The 19,076-nt window shown below is 29.8% G+C and overlaps 1 protein-coding gene across 6 annotated transcripts in view; it reads left to right on the forward strand.

The window, feature by feature from the left end:
• Positions 1 to 18,706, forward strand: part of LOC118197968 (sterol O-acyltransferase 1-like) — a 156,245-nt gene extending 137,539 nt beyond the window's left edge. For all 6 annotated transcript variants that reach the window (XM_085811734.1, XM_085811735.1, XM_085811736.1 and 3 more), the window contains 5 exons: positions 544 to 817; positions 1,121 to 1,219; positions 4,397 to 4,529; positions 12,520 to 12,662; positions 16,633 to 18,706. In XM_085811734.1, the coding sequence (XP_085667860.1) occupies positions 544 to 817; positions 1,121 to 1,219; positions 4,397 to 4,529; positions 12,520 to 12,662; positions 16,633 to 16,698 (715 nt within the window). In that variant the 3' untranslated portion in view covers positions 16,699 to 18,706. The remainder of the gene's footprint in view (positions 1 to 543; positions 818 to 1,120; positions 1,220 to 4,396; positions 4,530 to 12,519; positions 12,663 to 16,632) is intronic.
• Positions 18,707 to 19,076: the final 370 nt, after the last annotated feature.

Here is a 19,076-nt window from a genome sequence, read left to right on the forward strand (position 1 = left end):
AAATTCTATCACTCATTTGGCTCAAAGTACACATTTAACATTTATTTGGTTTCATTGTTTCCAATCTTATATTTTTCCAAATTTAAATAAGCTTTCATTTACAAAAGCAACTAAAAAAAATTATATTTAAGTGTATATTTAAGATAGTACATTATAATTTTGTTTCTGACTAGATATTTATGTTTCCAGTTTTGTGATATATAATTTAATGAATCACTTTTTACTCACATCACATTTTCCAGGGTGGCTTATCTATCCAAAATTATGGTATTTTGTTGCTGCATAAAGAATTGTGATATATTTTTGCTTTTGAAATTTTTTTATTTTTAAATAAAAAAAAAAGTTTACATGACTATATTTTAAATAATTAGTTAGTTTAGAATTATCTATATCTGATTTTTAAATATTCTGAAGGTATGTTTTCCCTTCAGGTGTTTTTCCTTTTTCTTGCATTCTATAATTTAGTAACATAATTTGATTTTTCATCTGATAATCAAAAAATAATTAGGTAAATTTTTAATACTGGCTCTTTTTTTTCCCCAGAACTCCCATTGTTCGATGGAGATACGTAACATGGAATTTCTTACAAGTATTGGGCTGCATAATAGGTGCTTATATACCTTGTACATATTTTATTGTAGACATGTTCGATAAGACAGGTATTGAACCTATACCATTAGTGAATTTCATGGGCATATTGGCAACTTCCATTTTTGCTGGTGGTATACTTATGTTCCTAGTATTCTATGGAATGTTTCATTGCTGGTTAAATGCTTTTGCTGAAATGCTGAGATTTGGAGATCGAATGTTTTATGATGTAAGATTTAAATTTTTATACTTAATTTTTTCTCAATCTATTATTATACATTTATGTTATTTTGCATTGTCCTCAAAATTCCTGTATGTGAATTGCATCACAAAGACAGTATGAGCATATGGTTGCAGGAAATTTAATATCATATATATAATAAGAAGTTCTCATATATATAATAAGTTGTTTTTTGTCCTTTTTGAAAATAAAGTTGTTAAATTGTTAAATAATGTTCATAAATTAAATTTTGTGTGAAATATTACGTTCTATCTAGGTTACATAGGCTTTAGTTTAATTTATTTTGAACAGGATTGGTGGAATTGCACATCTTTTGCCAAATATTATCGTTCCTGGAACATGGTGGTTTATGACTGGCTATATTCTTACATTTACCGAGACATGTATACCGTGAGTAATATTTTATCCTTAATTTTGTAAAATATGTATAAATATGTTATGTTAGCTATCACATTATTTATTTTATTTTATGTCTTCAGATTCTTTTATTTAGAGATGAAATCTGCATTATTTTTTTTTAAATAAAAAAATAATAATTAGTTATTTCCTAATATAGTGGAAGACCAGAAATATTCACATTTTCGCATTAGAGGTAGTGCAGATTTTAGAGTTCTGAAAATTTCAGGTAGTAAAATAAAATTCATTAAAGTTAGACTAAGAAGGAAAAGTAAAATAAATAATAAGTAAGCATCTAAAGACTATTTATGGTTTTTAACGGAGGAAAACAGGAGGTGCATACAAATAAAATGAGGCTAAAAGTCAAATATTGTTTTATGAATTAAATTATCTCTTTAAAAAAATTTTGGACACCCTTTGGCCTGACAACATGGTTTCATTATAGCACATTAATGAATATGCATATAAATTCTTCTGTGATAAACTCTTTATGTATGTGCATATTTTATAACTAGATTTTTATTCTAAACATTTACAAAATTAAGTTATGTATCGGGTTTTAATGAAAGTTTCCTGCCATTACAAATATCATCTGCACAAGCAGTTTGTGTTTGTGTATTTAATCATATTTTGTCGAACGATTTTTGGCATTTGAAAGAAAGAGACTTGCTTTAAAGCACTGTGCTGTGAAATTTGTAAAAAAATATCGTTATCATTAAGCACAAGGTGTATGAAATGGAACTACAGTCAAAAGTCATTAATTCGGACACCCATAATCCGGACCTCAAAGCTGAAATCTTTCTGCGCATGCGCCGCATTGACGCATGCTCATAGGCGTTTTACGCGTGCGCGCAAGACATTTACAACTGCGCATATGCGTCTGAGCAAGCGCAGAATACGTTTTTGCGTGCGCGTTTAATGTATAACGGATGGTATAAGCTAAAATTATCTAATTATCTATTTCAGTTAATGTTGATGATTGTGTTGTTCCTTAATCTTCGAATTGGATCCGGCTTATTATTTTTTGCAGACTGTAAGAGCAATTTTATAACAGTAAGCTTGAACTTTTGATTATGTCAAATAGAATTTCCGATGCTGGAGCTCCCAAAGGATCTACAAAATGAAAGTATGTTTCGATGTCCATCAAACAAAAAACGAATTGCTACAAAAAATGGATAAAGGTATATCCTTTGTTTATCTAACTGTTTCGAAATCTGTTTATCAATTTCGTGCTGCTCTGCGCGGGGAAGGGGTGGTGCCTCGTGGCGCGCAAAGAATTGGAAGTTGATCTGTCAGCACTATCATTATCTTCAGGGCAGATGTTTTTATTTTATTCGGCTTATAATTCCTTACTAAATTTAGTATTTAATCTCTTGATATGATTTAAATCAAATTCCTCGTCATTATAAATATCACGAATACAAATAAAATAGTTTTCTGGTTGCAATTTTCTAATTTCGGCTATGTGTAAGGTATGCTTTATGCATGCGCGCGTTGAAAGAAATGTTTAATAAAGTAAACAAATAAATATTAAGCTTCTGTTTTTGTAAATTTTGATACCCTTTAGATCATAATTGCTCATTATTTTATAAATTATGGTTTCATATTTTTAATTTTATAATTTCTGCATGCCATCTTACCAGATTTAAACTGATGATCTATAATCCAGAATCGCCGAAGTCCCGACGAGTCCGGATTAAAGACTTTTGACTGTATCATGTTACCAGATTAGAACCATCATTTACTTCCAGTTCTGTTGCAAAAAGTCAGTTACAGAATGTCACAAAATCATGTGTACAGCTTTAGGTAATAATTCTGTATCATATGACACTGTGAAGGTTTGGTACCAAAAATTCAAAAACAAGGACTATGACATTTAAGAAGCTGAGTGCACTGGCTGGATTACTGATGTTGATGAGCTTATGAGAACTTGTGGAAGAAGATCAGTATGCAACCATGCGAGAGCTTGCTAAGGAGTTAGATGTTAGTGCCATGTCCATTAGTCGTGCTAGGCACTGCATAAACTTGATGTACAATTTCAGTAACTGGGTGCTGCATGAGCTGACTACTCAGATGACGGACATAATCGGGCCTGCAACTAATCTGCTCAAACATCAACACAAGGAGAAAATTCTGTACTGGCTTATCGCCTGTGATGCTTAGTGGATTTACTTCAACAAAACAGACCAGGAAGGGGTTGGTCTGCACTTGGTGAGAATGTTTTATTTAAAAAAGAAAGGTGATAATAATATCTATTAAATATCTAATAAACATTATTTAACAGTTCAAAATCAAAATATAATAGGTTGATTGTGAAAGTAGAATGGTTATGTACTTGGAAAGGATATCATTATTTGGAAAAAATTCTCTGCATTTAATGGATCTTTACCAATATTGTCATCTCTGTGTTATCTCCTCTTCAAAGGAGGTGTTTGGTTGGGTGTGTATTTATACTTAAATTACTGTAATGACCCTGGGAAATACTATGGGATAAATTTGGAGTATAATTAATATATGTCTGCATGTTTCACCTGCTTAAATATGATAGTTTGTTCTTCATATTGTCTGTGAAGCTTGTAAAAATCAAGGAGCTTGAGGTTCTCCTCCCATCCAGGGGGGGATTAAAAAATAATCCTTTATTCCATGGATTGAGATGCTTCCTGCTTACTCATGCTCTTACAGTTATCACATATGGTTGATGAGATCAAGCTCCCACTGCATGAATAGAATGAATATTTAAAGTAACTTAATTTATCGCAGAAAAGTATCTAGTAGTATTAGTGTACTGCTGTGTGAAAAATTGTGCAATTAAGGGTATATTTGAATGCCCTAGTATTTATTAGAAGTAATGATGTTAATATACTTGAATATTTTGCATGCATACATGCAGTTTGAACTTGAGTCATTCACTTATTTTCTAGGATTTATAAAAAGATAGCAAAAACATATATAGGATATCAGGTAGAAAGCTAATGCACGATGTTCATTTTCAAAGAAAATTGTTAGATTTTATCATATTTTTAAAGGATTTGATATTTTGTTGCCAATAATAATGTTATTTTATTTATTTATTTTTTCCTGCAGTTCTCCTTTTAGTGTTTTATAGGATGCAAATTAATTTATCAATTGGTAAACATTCACAAATAGATTAATTTTGGTTTTTATTTTCAGCTACTAGGCCAGAGTAGAGTTGGTGCCATGTTAGTGGTTTTTATGATATCTGCGATAATTCACGAATATATTTTAGCCATGTGCTTTAAATTTGTGTTTCCTTTGTTGTTCTTCTTGTTTTCAAGTTTTGGAAGTAAGTAATATTTAATATTTGCCTGAAGAATATTGAAAAAAGTATTTTTATCTGTCTTATTTTGGCAAAATATTCTTTTTGTATGATAATACAGCAGTTCATAGCTTTATCTGGAATAATTAATACCAAATTTTTCTTAACTGTAACTTAACATTTGTTTTTCTTAACATTTTTCTTTCTTAGCATAAGTTTACGGTATTCATTTTTTAAGTTTTATGAGCCACAACACAGTAATCATTATCGTGTCATTCCCATCATTCTTTAAAAATAAGCATAGGCCTATGGTACTCTGAGAATTTTTTTTTTTTTAAAATTTCTTTGACTTTTTTATTCCATGCTGTAGCAACCTACTTGAAACCATAAAGAATTTATTTCAATTTGTAAATCTTTTCTTCTCCTGATTGAATTGGGCCTTCTGGCTGTTGCATGTATATTTCCTGTTCTAAATTTCCATGTAGGAATGCTTTAGTCATGTCTAGATTCCTCATGTATATTTTACCATATGCTGCGACAGCAGGAAAGGCTTTGATGGTTGTACATTGAACTACTGGTGCAAAGGTATAGTCGTAGTCATTTTCAAACTTTTTGCTATAACCTTTTCCAACTAGTCATGGTTGTAATGAATGATTGTTCTGTCTTCATTTTCTTTCAGCTTGAAAATCCATTGAAAATCCATTGACATCCAATAGGTGTCTTTCCCATAGGAAGTTCAACCAGTTCTCAAGTTTTATTTTGGGATAATAAATTGATTTTTCATCAGTTGTGAGTAACCGTTTTACATTTTTTTTGGAATTCAACTTATCCAAGAGTTTAAAAGTCTCAGGTATGTGTCTTGTTGTATTTGTTAAGAATCTTAGGCATTCTGGTGGTTTATGCTTTTCCTTTGCTATCATCTTCACTCTTTGGATATAATTGTAGGTTTTTTTTCTCTCAGTTTTTTTTCATTGTTTCTGTAGTCTTCAGCCTTTGGATGGAGGGATATTTCAATATTTTTAGTCACTGATGATTCTTCAACAAGTTTTACGCTTTAACTGACAATTATACAGATTTTGCGTATGTAGATTCTGTACGTCTTTGATTGTTGATTGTAACCAATAAAAGTTCATTCAGTTGCTTTCTGGTCTCATTTCCTTTGGTTATCCTATACGAGCCAGTTTCCCTTAAAAAGTCCTCCATGAAGGCATCTCTCCCTTAAGACAGATAGTCAAGTGCTTTGACTTAATCTAATAAACCAAACCAAACCAACCTTTGGTTTTCCTTATGCACATATGCATATGCTGTGTAACCAAGTTGTTTCATGTGAGCTAGATTAGGTTTTCTCTTGATCAATAATTCATAGGGACTCGTATCACATGCTCTAGTTGGAAGCTGGTTCTGGGTGTAATTTGCTGTATTAAGAGCTACCCCCCCCAGAATTTGTTTGAAAGTTGGCCTTGGACAGTAAACACCTGGTCATCTCAGTAACACATCTATATTCTCTTTCATTCACAGCCTTCTGAGGACGGGAAAAAGAAGTGGTAAGTTGATGTTTAATGCCATTACTTGATAGAAATTTCTCCATTTCTTTACCAATATATTTTCCACTATTATCAGTTTAGAAGGTCTGTATGGTTCTTCCAAATTTGTTTGTTATACTGGCAAATTTACTAAGAATTTCATTCTTTTCAGCAACCAAACAGATTATGGTGTATCTTGTAAAGCTGTCAATAAAAGTTATGAAATAAAGTTTTCCTCCAATACGTGGAGGGGGCATAGGTCCATAAATAACATTATGTTATAATTTCAACTGGTTTATTTGTGTTAACACTAGCAGCTTTCAAATAAGGAATTTGCAGCATTTTATTCTTTATACATTCTGAACAGCTATCATTATGAGTGGAATTATCTATTTTATTCCTTTGGCAAGATTTTCTCTTACTAATTGTCTGAGTGCATCATAACTTCAATGGCCTAACCTTGAATGTCACATTTGTATACATTTTTTATACTTGCATTCTATAACAATATTAGAATTTTCTGGATTTTTGTTTCACAGTTTTATATAAACTATTATCATTGGAATATGTGTGCATAATTATTTAGCTATCCTTTTTGACAAAACAATTTTCTTTTTTTGAAAGTAACAGAATATCCCTTACTAGCAATTTGCTTAATGGAAATTAAATTGTTTTTTAAATCGGAAAAGTAATAAATGTTAGTCAATCTAATTTTCTGCAACCTGCAATCATCCTCTCAATCAAGGTTTCTGCTCTGTGGATATAAAATTTTTCTATCTCCTAAAATGATTCTTGCTTGCAAATCAACATAGTATATCAGCTCTTTAAATAAACTTTTATCTCCTATTAGCTCATACTCACCCCAGAATCAATGTACAATTTTTTTTTTTTTTTGTATTTATATTTTGTTCTGAGCAGTACCCTGGAGTAATTATTTAACCCTTTTGATAGATAATACTTTCAACTGGTGCCAGTTAAGACCTGTCACTTGATTCACAGCTTCGCTCATTAGAAATCTCAGTGCTCATGCAATGTTTCGACATGTTTGGTCACTCTAGTTTCTGATTTGAGTTATCAGGACAAGAATTATTATTTTAGTTTTTTAATTTGAAACAATGCTCATGAGTATGACTACTGCATTTAACCCTTTGATGTGCACAATATTATTTTTATAATTTTTTTAACTAAAAACTCTAGAAATCGAGTATTATGATTCTAGAGATAAATAATATATGAATTTAAAAAAATCTACACTTGCCCATTGTTTTGTGGGTGGTGGTCACACTGTGAAACCACCGCTCGTCTAAGACTTTGAAACTTACCTAGGTAGTAGGAAAAAAAACTTACCTTTCTCCGTGCGCATTTCCAATAAATTAAGAAATTTACAAATTAAAAAAATGCATGTAAGAATTGCATAATATATATATTTTTTACATTATTTTACAAACTAAATCGGCAGAAAAAATTAAAAAATAAACATTTATGTAATTTTTCTATAGCAGTGAAAGTATAAGTACCTACATAATAAGGACATTTGGCTACATGGATTAAAAAAACTCAGTAAAATAAGGATAAAAAAAAACTTTTTTTTTTTTTTTTTTTTTTTTTTTTATTTCAAAGAACAAATATTTTTTGTGACACTGTTCAAAGCATGTGTTGCCTTTTTGGTACATGCATAGACCCACATTGCACGTTTTGTACACATATCTTCTTCTATGATGTTTCTTCCTTGTGCTACAAAATGTACACCGATTGGATCTAAATTTCACTGGTATATGTCCAGTGTTATTTAATTTCTTTTCATCTGGCATATGAAATTTGTTTCTTTTTATGTTATGTTAAACTTTACATGATTTCTATTTTTAATTACAGCAAAGTATATTTACATTAAATTTAAACCACAGGAAAAAAATCACAATACTAGCTTGGGGAGCAAGTGTGTTGAGGTCAGAAAAAAGTCTCCGGAAAAGAAAGACCTTTTTACTGGGCAGGTGCATGTATTGTTTTAGTAATAAAATAACTGTGTGGCTTTAAAACCCCTTACCTATATCTGGGTAAAAATAAACATTCCTATTTGAGAAGTAAGCAAACACCATTGTGAAGAGCAGTGATTTCAATGTGCGACCACCGAGCCTCTAGTGCATTGTGTACACAATGCTCTAGTGGCGCAGTGGTCACACCCTGAAACCGCAAAGCAAATGCCATACATATAGAGGGTTTTTTTTTTTTTTTTTTTTTTTTTTTTTTTTATAAATGCAGTTTAATTATTTCTATTTTTATTGTTTATGATAGAAATCATGATGTGCGATGACTAACTTTTGAAATTTAAAGTTGTTTATATTAATAAAAGGAAGTTATTTTGTCTCATTGAAAACAGAATTTTAAAAGGCATCCGATTTGAAGTACTAAGACCTAAAACATGTATGATTCTGTAGTCATTTTGCGTTATTTAGAGGTAAACAATCAGTAATCAATTGATTTTCACTCAAAAATTTTGGAAGAAAGAGGAGAAAAAAATTCGAAAATTGGTGGTTTCAAGGCACGACGACCGTGCTGTCAAAGGGTTAAAAAAAAAGGGGGTATAGAATTTCCATGACATATTATTATTAGAATTTTTTCCATTTATTGCAGATTTAAATGCCATTGAAGAATTAGAAATTTAATCTACCTGTTGCTTTAGTCTTCTCTTACATTCATGAGAGAGTTTTGTTTTTACGAAAATATTTTCCTCTCTGGCTTCTAGGTCAATTATGAGATCATTGTATGATTTTGGAATTGAAACTAATAAAAGTGCTGCTAAATGTTGATCTGGAATGTTGTCATTGATAGATTTCAGTCTTTTGACTTAACCCATCATGTGAATGATATGCACGTTCATATCAGCATCTTCAGGTATTTTTATCGAGTATAATTTTCTTGGAAGATATGGTTTGCTGCTCAAATTGGAGCACTCATGAACTGACTTTCATTGAAGTTACTTATTTTATCTTTAACATGGATAGTCTGAGAGTCATCAATGCAAAGATTTATTATAGCTTGTGCTTGTTTATCCCCTTTTAGAAATTCATCATCAAGTTTATTAAGTAGGGAATAAGAAAGAAGATATTCAATCTGTCAGACATTACAAGCATTTGAATCTTGAATTTTCAAGTAGCATAATGCTCAGTATTCAGTATTGTTATTTGCATTGGATCTTTAAGACCTATTAATTCTGTTATGAAGTCTTGTTTTAGCAGTTTCTGAAAGTTTATAAATTATATGCACAGTTTTTAATTTTAATTCCGGGATTTTAGGACTTGAATCACTAGTCAATGAAGGTATAACTCGGTCAATGAGTCTTATAATCAGTAATGATAAAAATAGCAAATTTTGCTTACCCTTTGTTCACGGGTCTGGCAGCACAGGTTAAATCTCTGAAATAAAATCTTATATTGAGGGGTGTTTCATTCTGTATTTATTAATAATAGGAATGTGTACTTTTACACATCATATTCAGTTTTGACTCAAGTGATAAGAAGAGATGGATGCATCAAAGATATATACAAGCACACAAGAGAGAGTAATAATTAGAAAAATACATTGTAGGATATTGTTTTTGGCCGTGGTTGGGTCATGACTTGGCATTGCTAGAGTTACTAGAAAAGAGTTACAAAGGATAATTTCCAAAATGCTTAATTTACAACACCACAGCGGGTACCTAATGTCAAATTATGCTGAAATTTTTAATATGTTTTTTCAGAAGTCCTTCCCTCATATAAATTCAGTATAACTTTGTAATGAACAGAGATATTTCATTGAAATAAAATCTGAACTCAGTCTTTGAGATTTTAATCTGCAACATTGCATTTTGAGCCGTTCATGGAATGAGTAATTCAAGTTTCAATTTAGGAGATGAAGCAGTGAGTACTGATACTATAGGTTCAAAGTTCAGCAACATGCTACTTGGTCATGTTATCATTTCAGCATGCAATATTGCTATAATAAGATAACTTTTTAAAGACAACTGCACAGTGCAAATTTTATTTCACTAAAATATCTCAGTTTGTTACCTAGTTATAATGAAATTAAAAGAGGACTTTTGAGGAATCCTACATTTTGTGAGATATGAAAACATTCATAAACTTGTTCGTTTTAATATAAGTTAAATAATTAAAGAAAATAATTTCTAGAGACCTCATAACTTGGTCTTTCTACTTTTTTTCAAGTGTAGAAAATCTTTTTCCTTTTAATTTATAAACATTGTATGTCTAATATGAAGTGCATTCACTGCACATTTTTTAACTGTATATTCTGTTTTGAGTTGAGTTGAAGTATTTAAAGTAGATATTTACTGTATACATTTTGCTAGTAGTTCAAAAAAAGATGTTAATTCACATGGAATACTTAAGGAAATTAATGCAGTGGGTAAAATACATTATAAAAGTTACTTACTTTTACACATAGCATAAAAGTTAATGAATTTCTGTATTATCTTAAATTCCTGTTTTTAGATAACTGAAAATAAATTGTGAAAGCTAAAAAAATCACAATGCTGTTGTAATATTAATAAATTTTTGTAAATTTTTTCAGTGTTTGCAAGCTTGTTTCACCAAGCTAATGTGTAACATACAAGTTACTCTAATAGTTAAAATTAGCTGTGGAAGTTGACGAAAAATATTTTGTGTAAAAACATTTTTTTCATTTAAAACTGAAGCCAAAGTTTCATGCTAGTACTATAAATAGAAATAGCAAATATAGAAATAGATAAGGATACTAATTATATTTTCAGTATATCTACACTTACTAATTCATTTCATGCTTGCAATACTTACATTAAAATTAATAAACACTTTTATTATAGTTTTTGTGAAAAAACAATTTATTTCTCACCTTCATACTATGAAAATGAATAGCATGTTCTAACTTTGTATTGTTATAAGTTTTTTTTTTTTTTCTTTGAGAAATAAAATATTTAAAATTTTCTATCAAAACTGCAATATAAATATTAGAAATAAATTTGTTTATTTCTTATATTTATATTGTAATTTTTAATTAGCCACTGTTGGCATTCCTCTGTTATTTTTTTACTAAATTTAGAACTTATAATTAAATTTTCAAATGAAGATTAACTTTTGAACACTAAATTCTATTACTTTATTCGAGTTTTTATTTCTTTTACATTTTATATCATTAAAAATTGTCAAAATTTATTTTAAAACTAATGGCTGTCATTAAAGATATGAATTTTACATTTGAAGGAATGATAAATTTGAAAAATGTGAATTTTACAAATTTGAAAAGCAACCTAAAATATGTCAGAATAAAAAAATAATTTTAACTTACTTGTCTCCAAAAAGAGATATAAAAAGTTGAATATATAAATTTTAATCAAAGTTGTATGATTTAATTTTGTGCATTTTTTGCATTTTGTATATTAATCACTGTTGGCATTCCTCTATAAATAATTTCTTAATAAAAGGTATTTTTGTATTATCCGCCCAACTTTGAAAAGAGCTCTAACCATTAGTAAATATTTTTTCACCAATTAGTAACTAGTAAGTCACAAAAGACAGCAGCTATTTAAAAAAATAGCAGTATGAGTTACATAAAACAGCAGTTAAGAAAATCAGAAAGGCAAGAAACATCCATATTAGAATACTTAACCTTTTTTCCCCACTGTTATTCCTGTGTACATAGCAATCTGTTTTAGCTTAAAGAAACATTAGAGAATTACAGATACTTGGCATTGCGCATACTATAGTTCTCCCCTTGAACATAGTAAACTGTTTGCACCTTTAAAAGAAAAAAAAAAAAAATCTGAGAATTTAATAAATTTGTCATAGTGAATGCTTTTGTTCTTTCCATATACACAGCGATCTGCTTTATTTAAAAAAAAAAAAAAAATCAAAGAATTGTACAGTTATGGATCAAAAATGAATTACAACTTCATAGATTGTGAATTCTTGCAGCATTCTCTAACTGTTGGACAAAATGCCATATTTCTGAAGAAATGGAATGCATTCTTTTTTATCAGCTAGCAAACTCCACAGTCCCATTATGATTCCTTTTAAAAAGGAAAATGCACTCACTGCAACAAAAGCAGTAATGGCTGTTGAATTTAAAGTTTGAAAAGTCTGCTGGTCTGCCATGTGCATATCATACCTTGCCCCATAAATATATTTTGCTGATGTTATGGGTTGCTTATTTTGGTGACAGTGAATTGCTTAATTCTTTTGAAGGTTGTGGATGAGCAGAAAGCACAGTAAAAAATTAACCATCAGCTTATTCATCTGTGCTCCATATAACATACATTGCCAATTATATTTATGATTAATATCATTTTTACTGTACTATTTTGAAGAAATTTATGCTGTATATCACAGTAACACAAGAAATTTCTTAACTAATAAAAATAACCCTTGAACTAATTACAATAACTACTTGAGAATTGTGTGATAAGCTTTCATAATATAGTTCCATTAACTAATTCAGATATTTTTAACATATACTTTCAGTTATATTAGTGTTTATAACAAGAAGAAGAACATCTAGTTTTTGGAATGTTTTCTTGTGGATTTCTATGTTCCAAGGCTGGGGAATTTTGACTGTTTTCTACAGCCTAGAATGGTATGCCAGAATTAACTGCCCCAGGACTTTAGTAAGTATTTTGCTGCATTTGTGGTTATTTTTAACTGATTTTTTTTTTAATCTTGAGCTGATATTTTAAAGATATTTCATTAAGAAAATTAATAGATTAATACACACTTATTTTTATTCCATCAATTTTAAATTATTAGTCTCTAAATTATAATATTCATTCTTTTGAATCAAAATATTATTCATTCACTTCCAAATAGCCTTAATTTTTATTAAATGTTTTTTTGAAATATTCAGCAAGAGAAAATTCCATAAGATTAACACAAAGAAGACTTTTAGAAGCAGGATAAGTTAAGCAACGTTCTAGGAATAAATGTGTGATTATTGATAGAAAGGAAGCATGTAACTCATGGATACTTAATTTTTGCATTTAAATTTAGGAAATTGAAATACTAGTTTAAATACTCGTTTAACCTTTTTTTTTCGCACCCAATGAATGAAATGAAATGGTGAAAAATGAAGCTTCACCATGAGCCCATAAATTGGGAGTGTTGAATACTAGTGTGTGCTGGTGTGCATTTTATGCATAAGCCTAACATGTAAAAAAATTTCTGTAAAATCCGGCCTTTTATTAAAATATTTTTATTATTGCATATGTTACTTAATTACACTAAGTTACATTATCCTGTATACATGTATATACACACGCACACACACACACATACATATAGGGTGTTCAGAACTGAAGAACCCTATTTCAAAACTACCTACAGGCAAAACCAGTTGTTAGAAAATTTTTAAATTTTTTTTTGCAGACTTAATGAAGAAATGTCTTCAAAAAAAAAAAAAAAATTGCAAATAACATTACCAGACAGCATTTTACTTTGGAAACCTGTAGTAAAAATGTAAATCTTTGTCAACATCATGTAGCAGCTGTTGTAAAACCTAGAAACGTTCATGGAGATTTTGCTTTCAATGTGCTTGCTGCTTTCAATAATGATAAGTTTGCGAGATCATGCTTTGCTAGTAAAATTATTTTACCAAAGCATTAATTCCTGCTTTATGGAAATATTGGAGTTTGAAGGGCGATTCTGAGAGATCCAATGAATGTTAAGAACAGGATCACTTTCTGTTCTTCCCGAAAGAGGAAGAAAACCAGTTTCAGTAGAAGCAGTACAGGAGGTTACACTTCAGGTGGTATAGAATGCAGTTTCAAACTTTTAGAATAGCACCAGTGTCTAGTGTGTAGTACAGCCATTGGATGCACTACGTTCAGGGCCATTCCTAGGCCATTGGCTGCCTGAGTACTTTCCTAAGATTGCCACCCCTAAATTTAAAAAAAAAAGGCTTAATGATTAATAAACATTTTATTTTATACTCACTAAGTACTTGCATATAAGAAATTTTATAAAAAGTATTTTCATATGACAAGTGCTTATAATTAATTTAAAATATTTAAGCATTTTGTTGCGAGAGTCCAGTTGACCCTGATTTTTCCCCTTTGTGTACTTTTATGTGCTCCACCCCCCTGCTAGGAATGGCCCTAGCTGCATTCAACTGTGCATAAGATATTGCAGAATATCCTTTAATGTTATCCTCACAAACTTTCACTGGTGCAGCTGTTTCTTCCATAGTTTTGATACTCAACTCTTCTCACCTCATTTTCTTGTTTGTTTTAAGGCCAATTCAGAATAGCCTTGGAATACCCTTTGGACAGAAAAAATGTATATTCATTTGGATGGTGCAGTGAATACTCACAACTGCCAAGTTTGATAGCCAGAAAATCCATGCCCTGTTTTAAAGGTTCCAAAAATGACAGCATGGTTTGGATTTTCTGTATCATTTATTCTCAACCTGTACTTCTCTGATGAAGTTAAGCTCTATAGGTCTATTGGGATGCTTGATCACCAGGCAGCGATATGCTGTTAGAGATTGAAATTGTTCCAGCTCTGCAAGCAAGCACATCATTGCCTTGCATGCACAATCTTTCTGCAAGATGGAACTCTTCCACTCATTGTATGGTGTGTTATGAATATTCTTAAATGTCATTTTACGGAATGTGTCATCAGCCATCACTTTTGTAATGTATAGCCTCCTTGATCTTCAGACCTCAATCTATGCAATTTGTAGCTTTGGAGGCATTTGAAACATCTGGTAATTCAAGACAATTCAAGGACTTTACCTGATCTTAAAGCCAGTCTTTCTCACCACGTGTTCAACATTTCCCAGCACACACCACAGTTAACTGTGGAACATAACACTTGCAATTTCAGATGGTAGCTAAAAATGATGGCCATCATATGGAACATGAACATGTTTTGTTGTAATAAAATTTGTGAAATTGTAAATGTGTAGCTAAATTTATTAATACAATGCCCTCAGGTGTGATATTTGTAACTGCACCCCCCACACGGACAGAGTCGTAGCTAGGGTTTTCAGCGCCCAGGGACAACTGAATATTTCGCATCCCCTACTGCTTGCCAAGGATGGAAAACATTTAATTCTAAAATGTCGTAATATCAGTTTGGCGTCCGTTGGATTCTGCGCCCGGGGGCAGATGCCCCCTTGCCCTCTCTAACTATGCCCCTGCACATGGAAAGACATTAAGACATTTCCATCCCTGCATTAAACCTGCTAAAAATTTTCAGTTTTCTGATTGATTTCTCTTCGAGGCAGCTTGAAATATAGTTCTTAGTTCTAGGCACCCTGTATATAAAAAGGAATAAAAATTAAATATAAGACAAATTGCGAAATTACTAATAGTTATATCTATGAATTAAAATTATTTCTATTCATTTATGAAGCAGGAAACTTAATTCAAAAAGTCAGTATGTTTTATATGCCACTGTCACACTTGTATATAAAAATTAGAAGTGCTTTCACGGTGTGAATCATTTGTAGACCCAAAAAATATATTGCTCAGCATCACATGTTTTATGCAAGTAAAATGATAAATAATATTCCTAGCAATGTAGTTACCACACTAAGATTTAATTCAATTTCGTAGCATTCTAATACATACCATTTATTCACTTTTAAAATTTCAAATAAAATGTTCTGTTTCTCTGTTTAAAGTATCATAAAAATAGCAAAGTACAGGTCTCTTTGCTCCCATGTTGCATATGGTATGATGGGTGTACAGAGGGAAATTGAAGATGATATGCTGAAAGTGAAGAGATCAATGTTCTTTGCTCATTTATAGCATGACTAATTTATAACTTGTACTATTTTTTCTTTTGCATTGAAAACTTTAAAAGGCTGTATCACTTTTCAAATCATTGCCACCAAATACTATTGCCTTGTGTTATATTTGAAGAAATGAAATAATGAAGAATCTGCATAAATGTATGTATGTTTCTCACATTGTGATAAAACAACAGTAACTAGAGCCATCCAGTTTTGAATGACATAATCTTACTGCGAATATGGGCATCTGAAAGCCCAAATTTGAAATTTGGAATTTGTTGTATTATCGATTTCATATTTTGTAAAAATTTAATGTATTTTTGATTAAGAAACTGAATGATTCAAAAGCAAGTAATGGCAACACTCTATGGGGGGCAACCATTTTATCTCCAGCGTGCGGAACTGTGTATTGGAAATTCTAAAGATATGCTCATTTAAAAATTATTTTGTGACATTGCTGTTGAACTGTTTGTAGTTTAAGTGCAAAGAACATGATATTTATTAAATAAAGGTAACGCACAAAATGTTAAAAAAAGCCCCTTTGGGCATAATTTAAAATCGGAAACCTTTCAGATTTTTTTCCCCCCACTTTTATTTTTTGTTGACTTTTGTTGAATCAAACTTATTTAAAAATTAATAATTAATAAAATTGATGAGCTTTTGCATATTTTCCCTGAATATAAAACCAATAAAAAAGTTAATGCATATTTAAATGTTTTAATATTTCTTCAGTTAAGAGCTTTGCTGTAAAAATCGATGCTAAAATGTCTTAGTTTTGTTTTTATAATTTATATACATAATATTTATTATGGAATTTTTTATAAATATGCTTGTTTCCGTACTAGGATTCTTGGTTAGATTATGTAGTTCCTCGCTCATTCATGTGTGATGTAATATCCTTACCATCCTAGTATGGAGATGTGAGAAGAGGAAGTAAATTCAAAACATCAGGTTTAAGAAGTTCTTCATATATTGGAATGGTACTGTTTAATTATACAATATAGTATTGAATCTGTAGTTAAAGTATTATTTTCAGAGAGTGTGAAATGAACATTTTGTACAGTTCATTCCAAGTGTGTTTCCAGTTAAAAGCATTCCACAGAAACATTATGTTTATCCTCAAATTCTTCTCATAGTATACAGCTGCTGTCTTTTTTGTTTTAACTCTATCTAATTTTTATTGTGCATATTTTTGTAGCATACATTCTTCCTTCTGATTTAACTGTAATTTTGTGTTTTTCTTGTATTTATAGCTTTTGTATTGAATCTATACCTGTAGTTTTTAAATTGTTGCAATTTTTATATTGCAAGCATATAAGAAGTTTTTTGAGTGTCTGAAAATTTGTCTAGCATTTTTATGGTATATTTCTTAATAATCTGTGTAATTTCAAATCTTGTTTAATTTTAAAATGAATTTATTCTTACAAAAAGTATTGCTAAAAAAAAGAAGAAAAAAATTAGTTTAATTAAATGTAAATATGTCATTCTGAAATTAATTTTCCATGCATAACGTGCCTTATGGAATAAACAGTGATATTTTTGTGTGATCACAAATGCTTATCTTTTATATGTTTTTGTGTTTTGGTCATTTCACATTTTTTTGTTCATCTGTCAGAAGTAAAATATGAATTTAATTTTTATGTAACAATTTTTTGTAAGATACTTTGTGTGATATGACATGTAACATCAAATTCCAAACGAGCTTACAACATTAAAAAAAATTAACATTTAATTTTAAGTTGAATATTTCATTATCCTTTTTTCAAACTGTACCCATGAACATTTGCAGCAAAGTTGCATTGTTAGATTATGTTCCCAGTAATCACATTGCTAGATAATGGAATTGGCAAACTGTATAAAAAATTAAGTTGATGATAATGTACGATTCTTCTATCAATTTTTTTTCTGTGAATTGCTCATTAACTTGTTCACTTAACAAAATATAATATAAAAAATATTCTTTCTGATAATTTTGCAGATGAATATTTTCTATGTATTACCTAATTTTAGAAATTTGTAAACATCATTAATAATTTAAATGCAGTAAATATCATAAAATGTTTGACTTCAAGTTACATTCCTAGCTTGAAAGTAATTCTTATTGTAATTCATATTTTACAATTCAAAAGGAAATTGTTTTTTCATTTTTTATTACCAACAACAAAAGCATTTACATTTTAGAGCTTATAATATGTTTGGAGAGCTTCCTTCCCATTTAATTTCTTTGTAAATATGAACAATATTATTTCTTCAGCTTTTAAAAAATAATTTTCAGTTTTTTTAATACTTGCCAATATAAAATAATAAATCAGTTTGAAGAAAACTCTATGAAAATTTATTTACTTTTTGATTAAGAAAAGTTTCAAAAGCTGTTATTAGATTAAATTACACATACTTATTGATTCAAATTTCAAGTAAATATAAGCATCCATTATGCTTGAAAATTTCCAAAAGAATACAAATATTTTGCGCATATATATAGTTAGTTTACTATGCAGAGATGCATAATAAACTTCTGGAAATATTACAACTTACATTGTCAATGCAGTAAAATGTAACTTTTGCAGACTGAATATGTAAAGGCAATTGCAGTCTTGTAAAATGTCTAATAATCTTATTTATTCAGTCTGTAGGAATAAAATCTAACAACTATTGTATAGTATTATATATTGTTGTTACAGATTTTTCAAGTATCAAGGAATGCATAATAATTTGAAATAAGGCTATTATCTTGAAGAGTTTTTAACATAAGTTATTACATTTTGTAAGTGTTTAAATGTTGTAAATAAGCATTTATTTATTAAACTAGTGTTGCAAAATATTGTAATATAGAAATATCAATTACTTTTTTTATGAATAATTGTGTGTCATTCATGTGAAAGTCCTCTTTCATGTTTAATAAATGAAAGTTTGTCTGTGGATGTGTCTGATGACTTTTTCTTCACATTTTTGAAAGAAATAACGATGAAAATTGTTATAACAACAGGGCTATTGAGATACTGTGCGATGTCTAAATCAGCGTTTAATTCCTGTACGACTAAATATGTTTACATATGTACCTTTCACATTTTTCTGAAGTTATATTTTGATCAAGAACTAAACAAGTGAATATTATTTTAATGATTGGAAACATTTATAGCAACTAAATATTTGACAATTTTTAATCATAAATAAAGTTGTGTTTTCTATACAATAACTGGCCAGCGTTGTGAAGTAGGAGACTACAATGACAGAAGTATCGCTGTTTTTGAAAAAATTTCTACTTCATTATATTTTTCACAGAATAATA

Source organism: Stegodyphus dumicola, chromosome 2 (genome assembly GCF_044657685.1).
Source record: "Stegodyphus dumicola isolate Sdum_Otavi_A_Nest chromosome 2, ASM4465768v1".
NCBI lineage: Eukaryota > Metazoa > Arthropoda > Arachnida > Araneae > Eresidae > Stegodyphus > Stegodyphus dumicola.